Raw genomic sequence first — 11,715 nt, 5'->3', positions numbered from 1 at the left:
GAGGTGCCGTTGTTCGGCGCTTAGATCCGAGTCCACCGCGATCTGAATCGCTTCAAGTACGACTCCTTCCTCCACGTTCTTGCAATGCTTCCGTCTCCCGATCTTCAAGGGTATGAAGATGCACTCGCCTCTCTCTCATTGCTAGTCACTCCATACATTGATCTTGGTGATGCGTAGAAATTTTTTAATTTCTGCAACGATCCCCAACAGTACCTCCCTGCTAAACTATTAGCAAGGCACACATCAGGTCTGGTACACAACATTGCATACATTATAGAGCCTATGGCTGAAGCATAGGGAACTTCTTTCATTTTCTCTCTATCTTCTGTAGTGGTCGGGCATTGAGTCTGACTCAATTTCACACCTTGTATTACACGCAAGAACCCTTTCTTTGCTTGATCCATTTTGAACTTTTTCAAAATTTTATCAAGGTATGTACTTTGTGGAAGTCCAATTAAGCGTCTTGATCTATCTCTATAGATCTTGATGCCCAATATGTAAGCAGCTTCACCGAGGTCTTTCATTGAAAAACTTTTATTCAAGTATCCTTTCATGCTATCCAGAAATTCTATATCATTTCCAATCAATAATATATCGTCCACATATAATATTAGAAATGCTACAGAGCTCCCACTCATTTTCTTGTAAATACAGGCTTCTCCAAAAGTCTGTATAAAACCATATGCTTTGATCACACTATCAAAGCGTTTACTCCAACTCCGAGAGGCTTGCACCAGTCCATAAATGGATCGCTGGAGCTTGCACACTTTGTTAGCATCCTTTGGATCGACAAAACCTTCTAGTTGCATCATATACAACTGTTCTTCCAGAAATCCATTCAGGAATGCAGTTTTGACATCCATTTGCCAAATTTCATAATCATAAAATGCGGCAATTGCTAACATGATTTGGACAAACTTAAGCATCGCTACGGGTGAGAAAGTCTCATCGTAGTCAACCCCTTGAACTTGTCAAAAACCTTTTGAAACAAGTCGAGCTTTGTAGACAGTAACATTACCATCAGCGTCAGTCTTCTTATTAAAGATCCATTTATTCTCGATGGCTTGCCGATCATCGGGCAAGTCAACCAAAGTCCACACTTTGTTCTCATACATGGATCCCATCTCAGATTTCATGGTCTGAAGCCATTTTGCGGAATCTGGGCTCATCATCGCTTCCTCATAGTTCGTAGGTTCGCCATGGTCAAGTAACATGACCTCCAGAATAGGATTACCGTACCACTCTGGTGCGGATCTTACTCTGGTTGACCTACGAGGTTCTGTAGCAACTTGATCTGAAGTTTCATGATCAACATCATTAGCTTCCTCACTTATTGGTGTAGTCGTCACAGGAACCGGTTTCTGTGATGAACTATTGTCCAACAAAGGAGAAGGTACAGTTACCTCATCAAGTTCTATTTTCCTCTCACTCACTTCTTTCGAGAGAAACTCCTTCTCTAGAAAGGATCCATTCTTGGCAACAAATGTCTTGCCTTCAGATCCGTGATAGAAGGTGTACCCAACAATTTCCTTTGGGTATCCTATGAAGACACATTTCTCCGATTCGGGTTCGAGCTTATCAGGCTGAAGCTTTTTCACATAAGCATCGCAGCCCCAAACTTTAGGAAACGACAACTTTGGTTTCTTGCCAAACCACAGTTCATAAGGCGTCGTCTCAACGCATATTGATGGTGCCCTATTTAACATGAATGTGGCCGTCTCTAAAGCATAACCCCAAAATGATAGCGGTAAATTAGTAAGAGACATCATAGATCGCACCATATCTAGTAAAGTACGATTACGACGTTTGGACACACCATTATGCTGTGGTGTTCCGGGTGGCGTGAGTTGCGAAACTATTCTGCATTGCTTCAAATGTAAACCAAACTCGTAACTCAAATATTCTCCTCCACGATCAGATCGTAGAAACTTTATTTTCTTGTTATGATGATTTTCAACTTCACTCTAAAATTCTTTGAACTTTACAAATGTTTCAGACTTATGTTTCATCAAGTAGATATACCCATATCTGCTCAAATCATCTGTGAAGGTGAGAAAATAACGATATCTGCCGCGAGCCTCAACATTCATTGGACCACATACATCAGTATGTATGATTTCCAACAAATCAGTTGCTCGCTCCATAGTTCCGGAGAACGGCGTTTTGGTCATCTTGCCCATGAGGCATGGTTCGCAAGTACTAAGTGATTCATAGTCAAGTGATTCCAAAAGTCCATCAGTATGGAGTTTCTTCATGCGCTTTACACCAATATGACCTAAACGGCAGTGCCACAAATAAGTTGCACTATCATTATCAACTCTGCATCTTTTGGCTTCAACATTATGAATATGTGTATCACTACTATCGAGATTCATCAAAAATAGACCACTCTTTAAGGGTGCATGACCATAAAAGATATTACTCATATAAATAGAACAACCATTATTCTCAGATTTAAATGAATAACCGTCTCGCATTAAACAAGATCCAGATATAATGGCCATGCTTAACGCTGGCACCAAATAACAATTATTTAGATCTAAAACTAATCCTGAAGGTAGATGTAGAGGTAGCGTGCCGACGGTGATCACATCGACTTTGGAACCATTTCCACGCGCATCGTCACCTCGTCCTTTGCCAGTGTCCGCTTAATCCATAGTCCCTGTTTCGAGTTGCAAATATTAGCAACAGAACCAGTATCAAATACCCAGGTGCTACTGCGAGCTCTGGTAAGGTACACATCAATAACATGTATATCACATATACCTTTGTTCACCTTGTCATCCTTCTTATCTGCCAAATACTTGGGGCAGTTCCGCTTCCAGTGACTAGTCTGCTTGCAGTAGAAGCACTCAGTCTCAGGCTTAGGACCAGACTTGGGTTTCTTCTCTTGAGCAGCAACTTGTTTGCTGTTCTTCTTGAAGTTCCCCTTCTTTTTCCCTATGCCCTTTTTCTTGAAACTGGTGGTCTTATTGACCATCAACACTTGATGCTCCTTCTTTATTTCTACCTCCGCGGCCTTTAACATTGCTAAGAGCTCGGGAATTGTCTTTTCCATCCCTTGCATATTATAGTTCATCACGAAGCTCTTGTAGCTTGGTTGTAGTGATTGAAGAATTCTGTCAATGACACTATCATCCGGAAGATTAACTTCCAGTTGAATCAAGTGATTGTTATACCCAGACATTCTGAGTATATGCTCACTCACAGAACTATTCTCCTCCATCTTGCAGCTATATAGAACTTATTGGAGACTTCATATCTCTCAATCCGGGCATTTGCTTGAAATATTAGCTTCAACTCCTGGAACATCTCATATGCTCCATGACGTTCAAAACGTCGTTGAAGTCCCGGTTCTAAGACGTAAAGCATGGCACACTAAACTATCGAGTAGTCATCAGCTTTGCTCTGCCAGACGTTCATAACATCTGGTGTTGCTCCTGCAGCAGGTTTGGCACCTAGCGGTGCTTCCAGGATGTAATTCTTCTGTGCAGCAATGAGATCCTCAAGTTACGGACCCAGTCCGTGTAATTGCTACCATCATCTTTCAACTTTGCTTTCTCAAGGAACGCATTAAAATTCAACGGAACAACAGCACGAGCCATCTATCTATAACAAACATAGACAAGCAAAATACTATCAGGTACTAAGTTCATGATAAATTTAAGTTCAATTAATCATATTACTTAAGAACTCCCACTTAGATAGACATCCCTCTAATCATCTAAGTGATCACGTGATCCAAATCAACTAAACCATAACCGATCATCACGTAAAATGGAGTAGTTTTCAATGGTGAACATCACTATGTTGGTCATATCTACTATATGATTCACGCTCGACCTTTCGGTCTCAGTGTTCCGAGGCCATATCTGCATATGCTAGGCTCTTCAAGTTTAACCCGAGTATTCTGCGTGTGCAAAACTAGCCCTTCATGTAGGTGTGGCGGCACGTGATGGAGTTGTTGAAGGTTGATGTCAGCGGCTAGGGTTGAAGGTGAATATATAATAGGCCCTAATGGTCTATTGTAGTATGACTCCCCCTCCCTTTCATTCAAGGCTCTAGGCAGCCAAATTCTCTCCCAGTACATCCCATGGTCGCCAAGGATCGCGTAGGAACAAATCAAGAAGACATCGGTGAAGAATCATGGAAGTTATGCCTGATTTCTTAGCCTATGGGGATTGATAGGAGCACTGGCCATGGTCGTACCAAACGCGCATGCAATTTCATTTTTTCGTCATCAATTCTTCATACAGACTTCAATTGGGGCGTTCTTAAAGCATCTCAACACATGATGTATCTTGGGCATCTTGATGTAAAAAAGTTTTTATACATCACCGTGCCAAAAAAGAGCTTCAACAGGTGATTTATATGTAAAATCATGTGGTCCAATTTTATGGCGTGAGTAAAATCAACCCTAGGTGATATATATTTGCATCATTTAGCTGGTGATGTAAACGCAAAAACGGCGGTCGCTGCCTCCCACCCGCCAGCCGCCGCCGCTGCCGAATCCGCCATCGCGCCTGTTGGAGCAAAATGCTGCCCTATTTTTACATCATTTGTTGGAGCAAACATGTTTGAGGTGATGTAAAATTTACATTTTGGTGATGTAAAATTGCTTTTTGTGTGTCCAAGATATATAGCACCTATTGAAGATGCTCTTAGGCCCGTTGAATTCATCTTGAAAATCCCGGGAAAATGTTTAGTGGTCAACTTCACCGAACATCAAGAAGATTATTAACATAACCATATTACAAGGATCATATATCATTGGCATTAAAATAAGACACTAGAGTTCATCCATATTTCCCCAAGAACAAATGCAATTGCTCAAACATTTGGATGAAGAACATAGAGGAGAGAGACAAGTTAGAACCCAACATGTTGTTGGGGAAGAAGAGAGGCATGACAGTGTTGATGGAGATGGAAGGTGTCAGCCTGCCAGGTGTTGGCGGAGCTTCATTCTTCCTTCTTCCTTGTCTTGGCCCTTCATGTATGGTGGAGATAACTCTTCTACGACAATAGAGGTGTGGTGGCACGTGATAGAGTTGTTGAAAATTGATATCAGTGGCTAGGATTGAAGGTGAATATATAATAGGCCCTAATGATCTCCTGTAGTATGACTCCTCCCCTTTCATTCAAGGGCTCTAGTGGAGACAAATTCTCTCCCAGTACATTCCATGGCCTCCAAGGATTGCGTAGGAACAAGTTAGGACGAAATCGGTGAAGAATCGTGGAAGTTATGCATGATTTTGTAGTTTACGGGGGTTGATACGAGCATTGGCCATGGTCGTACGAGACGCACATGTAGTATCATGTTTTGGTCGTCATTTCTTCATGTGAACTTCAATTTGGGTGTTCTTAAAGCATCTCCAACACATAATGTATCTTTGGCATCTTGATGTAAAAAATGTTTTTATACATCACCGTGGCCAAAAAACGTGCTTCAACAGGTGATGTATATGTAAAATCATGTGGTCCAATTTTGTGGTGTGAGTAAAATCAAACCTAGGTGATGTATATTTGCATCACCTAGCCGGTGATGTAAACGCAAAAACGGCGGTCGCCACCTCCTGCCCGCCTGCCACCTCCCACCCCCGTGCCGACGCTGCCACGCCTAATCTATTGCCGTCAGTGGCGGAGATAGGCCCCAGGCAGCACGGGCCGCTGCCTGGGGCGCGAGACCAATTTTCTTTGGGTACTGGAGCATCACTGTAGCTACAGTGCTACAGTGCCCCCAAAGGGTGCCTGAGGCTTCACTTTTTCCTGCCGCCGCTACTGATTGCCGTCGCGCCTGTCGGAGCAAAATGCTGCCCCATTTTACATCACCCGTTTGAGCAAACATGGTTGAGGTGATGTAAAATTTACTTTTTGAAGATGCAAATCTATCTTTCGTGTGTCCAAGATATACATCACCTATTGAAGATGCTCTTAGACCCGTTGAATTCATCTTGAAAATCCCGGTATTGCGTCTTCAATTTGGACATTTTGAAAAAATGTCATAACATCCGGAATCTGGCTCCATAACATCAAATTTCTCCGTAGGAAAGGCCTGCACTACAGGATCTTTCTCCGCCCGCCACACCACATGGCCGCACCTCCCGTGGCGGCCTGATCAGATCCCTTCCTCGCAGCAGAGCCGACGGCAACAGGCGGAGGCAGGGACTACTCGCCCGCGCCGGGATCCTGCTCTGCTATCCCCAACTCCCCATCCCGTCCCAGTCTCTGGCCACTGGGTTTCAAGGTATGGGGTCGTTTTCACCCGTCGATTAGTTACAGTCCCGCTCGCCCTCACTGTTTCTGGTTCCCTGCTCCCAATCCCCTGGGCGTTCGGGCGTGTCAGGTTCGGGCTGATGGCAGAGGTGCTGCAGTACTTGGGACCGGATCGTCGAGCGGAAGGTACCACCAATGCGGCGGCGGCAGAAGAACTCGTGGGAGACGACGAGGAGATCCTGCGGTTCATGGACTCGGCGGATGGCTACCTCCTCCTCATGGATTCGCTTTCCGCCGCTCTTCGCCAGGTAGGTCACGCCGGCCGTTGCCCTGTGTACAAAGTTGTGTCATTTATTTTGGAACGGAGGGAGTATAATGTATGGTCTCTGCTCTAGGTTTGTGTGGTCCATGTCTCCGAAGGGGTCTCCCATGATCTGTGGAGCAGTTTGACTCCAGTTGAAGTGACTTACAACACTAGTGTATCAGGCACCCGAGCAAAAAGTCGTCATCTCACGTACTCCCTCCGTCCGAAAATTCTTGTTTTAGATTTGTCTAGATACGGATGTATCTAATACTTAAACATGACTTGATACATTCGTATTTAGACAAATCTAAGACAAGAATTTTAGGACGGAGGGAGTATTAGATATGTAATAACGTCTATATCTTCGTGGTCTAGCTAAATGCTTACCTGAGAAGAACTAGTATCTGAGCACAAGCTTCTTTGCTCGGATAATTTTATTTTTGTTGGCACCTACGGTTGTGCAGTACCCTGAAATTTATCTTGCTCAGTCTCGGTTGCATCTAGTTCTGACAATGCCGACCAACTATGTACCAGGCGAGTGCTTTTGGAAGACTTACTCCCTCCGTCCGAAAATACTTGTCATCAAAATGGATAAAAAGAGATGTATCTAGAACCAAAATACGTCTAGATACATCCCTTTTTATCCAGACAAGTAATTCCGGACGGAGGGAATACAAGTGAAACTGTTTGCCTATTGTAGTACTACCGCAGTTCACAAGGATATATTTGCGGTATTCTTTGTTTTCCAGGGTTGGCTTGATCTGGCAAGTGCTCGTCACTCGATGGGCGCATCACGTGTTTCGAGTGTGCTGTTTGATCATAAGGAGCGATCTGCTGTCACTAAGCTGCAAGTGGATTATTCTGCAGATCTGCAACCATCAGGTAGGAATTATTTGACTTCACAATCTTAATCGACAATGACATGCCATGAGCTATTCAAAAACCATGTTTCAGAACCAAAGCCGCATTTTGCTCTGTCGAAGTGGTGCTTGCAAGAAGAATCAAGCTCCAGTGGTGTTATCTGTGCACAAGATAGTACTAAACCAAAACTAAGGTACCGAGGATCAGAAGCTACCCCAGGTATCTGCACAAGTGATGCACAAGCATCATATCTGCTTTTTCGTGTTTGAATGTGTCGATTAGTTTTCCTTGCTCACCTTTAAATCCTCTTCTTTTGTTATGGAGATGGTAGCAATGAATCAGATGCAACTACTGCAAAATCTTCTACGGGCGCTGACATTAGCAGCCAGGTAAGTGAGCCTGTTATATTTTGCAAATACAGTAGGTAAAAGCAACATATGTAACACTTCAAAACTGAGCACAATTGATGGTGAATAGTGGCCTAAAAGTAACAAAATAGAGCATTAGTTATGATGAATTAGTAAGTCAATAAAACCAAGTTTAAAGTGCTTCAGTGGTTAATTTGTCCAAGCCACCCTGATATGCTGGAAGAACTGTTAGTAGTTCTATACTCAAGTTTGAGATCCTTTTCTCAAGTTAGTCTGGCTTGTGTCAGTTCTATCCAAATTACACAATGCAATTTTACATTCACATTTGAAAAGATGAAGATATCAGATTCACTCAGGCGCAATAAACTCATATGCCACGACGTGCGTATTCATTTGTGTCGTGACAAAAAAGATGTGTGATTCCAAGACACACAAATTTATTGCTCCTTTCCTCTGAACTTTAGGTTCAAACTGCAAGATCAAAAGCATTATCAGTGTTCGGCGCATTGGTGTCTCCAAAACTGCGAACAACCCAAGTTTCCTTTGAATCAGGTTATATTTCTAACAAGAACAGTAGAACAGTAGTAGCCTAATATTGATCTAACTTATACTCCCTCCGTTCCGAATTACTTGTCTTGGATTTGTCTAGATACGGATGTATCTCGACTCATTTTAGTGCTAGATACATCCGTATCTAGACAAATCTAAGACAAGTAATTCGGAACAGAGGGAGTATTTATGTTTCATGTAGCACTCGAGCAAATTGTGGAGCTAGCGAATTCAAGATCAACCATGCTCTCTAGCTTCTCACAGGTAAAGCGCAAATCATGAATCGCTTGCCTGATTTGAGGTTCTGTACCCTCGCGCACCATCGATTCTCTTTGTGGAGTATCAGTGATATGCAATGGGCAGCGCTTGTAGAAAATATCATAATCCTATTTGAAATATGAAATGTTGATATACGTGGATATGAAATGGCTAGAAGTGCACGAGAGGCTTGTTTTGCGTCTCGTTGTCTTGCGTTGAGGCAAGCACTATGTCTGAGCATCGGCGGTTTCCTTGGTGGAAATCGACGGGGAAACTTTGTTGTTCCAAGGAAAATCAGACTCTGAGCAAGAACGGTCAGTCGGCCTTGAGCCTTGAGCGTTGCCTCTCTACTTTGTAATAACAGAGTAATACACATCACATATGGAAACTTACATAACCTCTCTATTCCTTCTTACACAAACACAACCCAAAGCAACACTCAAAAACCCTAGTATTAAGCGGCCTCTCAGCTAGTTGGAAACCTATGGAAGGTCTGAAGGAAAGAAGGGAACTTAACATGTACAGCAAGTAGGTAGAAGCATTTCTTCTTGTACCGGTCTAGAGCCTTGACTTGACTGACGATGGATGTGGTTTGGACTTGGAGAGGTTCAGTTGTAGGTGCCGAAGCTGGTGCGACCCGATGCCCGCTTCTCCGCGGCCATGCCGTCGCTCCTTGGCAGCACGAGGTTGCTGATGGTCCTGACGATCTGCCGCTTCAGCTGCCCCCTCTTCAGCGGGGGCCTCTTCTCCTTTGCGCCGCCGTAGTTGCTGATGCCGCTGCTGCTGCTGTAGGAGTGCTCCATGGCTCCACCTGTGTTGTGCTCCTTCTTCTTCTTCTTCTTCTTCTTCTTCTTGTGTGTGTGTGTGTCTTGTGTTTGGTCCCTTTGCTTAATGTGAAGAGGACATGAGACGGTGAAAAGTATTTATAGGCGGGCTAAATCATCCGTGCTGTGTTAATACCGGCGTCTCGCCGCACATGTTAATTTTTTTGCCGGAATATTTTGACCACTTCTTCTGGGCCATCATGTTTGTACAGTGAAGGCACTATGGAATCTGTACCCTTAACCACAAGAGTGCCACTGTGCCAGCTCCCAAAAACGACTGGAATGATTGAATATCAAGGGAGATGGCAGGGTGCATCTTTGAAGCATCCAGAGGCTTCTGACCAGTCAATCTATCCAGAACGAATTCGAGCCAACGTAGTTAGTGCGTGGATTAAGAAGATGGTTAAAAAAAGATAAGAAGATTTGATCAATTTACCCTCACGTTTGCTCCGTTACCTCTCGTTGAACTGAACTGAACTGAACGAACCACCACACAGTTGAGGGAAGAGCAGAGCAGAGGCGGGCGTGGATTAAGATTAAGCGGCACGTGCCGGAGCGCTGCCCATTGACTGTTTCCGTCCTCGGAGAGATGCATGCACGTGACCGTGACGGCTCACTCTGTTTTGTTTGTAGCGAGCTCCAAGGTTCAGTGCATCTCTATTCCCTGGCCACTAGCCTTCTGCTGGTGACGGCATGCTCGCTTGAGCTTGAGGTGGCGGCCTGCCAGGCCGCCACCGGCGGCTCGCGCATGGACACCTCACCTCCACCGATCGATCGGCCGGGCACGACCCAGCCGCCGGCCGTGACCTTATCCTGACCCGATCACTGCGCGCCTCTTCTTAATTAATTCTGACAATACATACATACAGTCACGTGATATGCATGATACTCCACCGATTACTACATGAGACGATGCATGGCGCTTTCAATTTTCAGTTGCATTATCTTGTCGGTGGTACATAATTTCTCCGTCCCAGTTTATTAGTCCTTTTTGTAGTTTGTACTATCAGACTTTAACTTTTGATTTAACTATTACTCCCTCCGTCTCATAATATAAGAACGTTTTTGATACTAGTATAGTGTTAAAAATGTTCTTATATTTTGGGACAGAGGGAGTAGAAAATAAGTTATATATACACCCTAAAAGTGGTACTACCTCCGTCTTGGTTTATTGGTCCTTATTATATTTCGTGTTAAATTTTAACCATGAATTGAACTAACAAAATGTTTATGCATGTCATAAAAAATTATATTATTGAAAACTATGTTCAAATATGAATTCAAAGCTATAATTTGTGTTAACATACATTAATATTTTATTAGTTAAATCTTTGATCAAAATTTGGTACAAAGTACAAAGGGGACATATAAACCATGACGGAGGTAGTATCATTGAAAACCTCTTTCAAATTCAACAATATAAATTTTGCGGCATACAACATAAAATTTGGTAGTCAAATTTATGGTTAAAGTTGGGCACAAAATATGAAGGGGAACAATAAACACGGAAGAAGGTAGTAGCGAAAAAGAGACCACCTGGGTGCTTCACCCTTATACGAAAATTAAATTCAGAAAATGCTAGAAAAATTCAAAAATATCTGGCATCTTGAGATCTCAAACTTGGATGCCCAATCTACTCTCGCATGAAATTTCGTAGACTGCTGGTACTATCTGGAAAGAGAAGACACCGGAGCATCAGGGGAGCTTAAGAGGGTGCTTGGATACATTTTAGTCCCATGACTAAAAGTAGTGGGACTAAAACTTGCTAGCCTCACCCATGCTTGGATCCAAATACTAAAGAGACTAAAATTAAGTTATTGAACATTTATTATCCTCCAAACCCTCCAATCCAGAACTCGGATGTGTTAAAGGAGAGGAATTAAAAGAGGAGAGAGAGAGAGCTAATACATGTTTTAGAAAGTTTTCTATGACTAAAAAATTTTAGCCTCAAGACTAGTCCTAGCCTCTCTTTAGTCAGGGGTGCTTGGAACTTTAGCCTCTAAAAGAGACTATTTTTAGTCAGACTAAAAATAATTCCTTGGATTCAAACCTAAGCTTTAGCAGATGCAGATATGCTGGTACGTGGATTGATTTCCTAACTGCCGTAGGTGAAAGCTGGTGCCCATGTGGCCATGTTACTGGCGGTCATTGGCCCGTCCATTCCATGAAGGCTTGAGAGATACTCAAAACTCTTCCCTGATCAACACGTGCAGTTTATGCGTACAATTCTAGTGGTAGTATAGTGAATAAATTCAGCGAAAATTCAAGGCCTACCTCTGTTACCTTTGTACGGCCAGCATAAATTCCCTGCTTAGTGTCTTGATCTGATCCACACTCC

At 43.2% G+C, this 11,715-nt stretch overlaps 1 protein-coding gene across 1 annotated transcript; it reads left to right on the top strand.

The window, feature by feature from the left end:
* The first annotated feature begins 5,720 nt into the window (after positions 1-5,720).
* On the top strand, positions 5,721-9,549 carry LOC123136447 (uncharacterized). Its single transcript, XM_044555821.1, has 8 exons — positions 5,721-5,963; positions 6,046-6,244; positions 6,344-6,521; positions 7,267-7,399; positions 7,472-7,597; positions 7,703-7,767; positions 8,211-8,298; positions 8,396-9,549. The coding sequence occupies exons 3-8, from the start codon at positions 6,354-6,356 to the stop codon at positions 8,452-8,454; spliced, it is 639 nt and encodes a 212-aa protein (XP_044411756.1). The 5' UTR covers positions 5,721-5,963; positions 6,046-6,244; positions 6,344-6,353; the 3' UTR covers positions 8,455-9,549.
* Positions 9,550-11,715: the final 2,166 nt, after the last annotated feature.

This window comes from Triticum aestivum, chromosome 1B (assembly GCF_018294505.1).
Source record: "Triticum aestivum cultivar Chinese Spring chromosome 1B, IWGSC CS RefSeq v2.1, whole genome shotgun sequence".
Taxonomy (NCBI): Eukaryota; Viridiplantae; Streptophyta; class Magnoliopsida; order Poales; family Poaceae; genus Triticum; species Triticum aestivum.
Note: the sequence above shows the minus strand (reverse complement) of the source record. Positions and strands in the feature narration are given on the sequence as shown.

Bases quoted from the DNA above. Each gene is read 5' to 3' on its own strand.
- LOC123136447 (XM_044555821.1), top strand. From the start codon at position 6,354: ATGGCAGAGGTGCTGCAGTACTTGGGACCGGATCGTCGAGCGGAAGGT. The intron at 7,598-7,702 runs GTATCTGCACAA...TTTGTTATGGAG, and splicing joins AGGATCAGAAGCTACCCCAG to ATGGTAGCAATGAATCAGAT. The intron at 7,768-8,210 runs GTAAGTGAGCCT...TCTGAACTTTAG, and splicing joins GCGCTGACATTAGCAGCCAG to GTTCAAACTGCAAGATCAAA.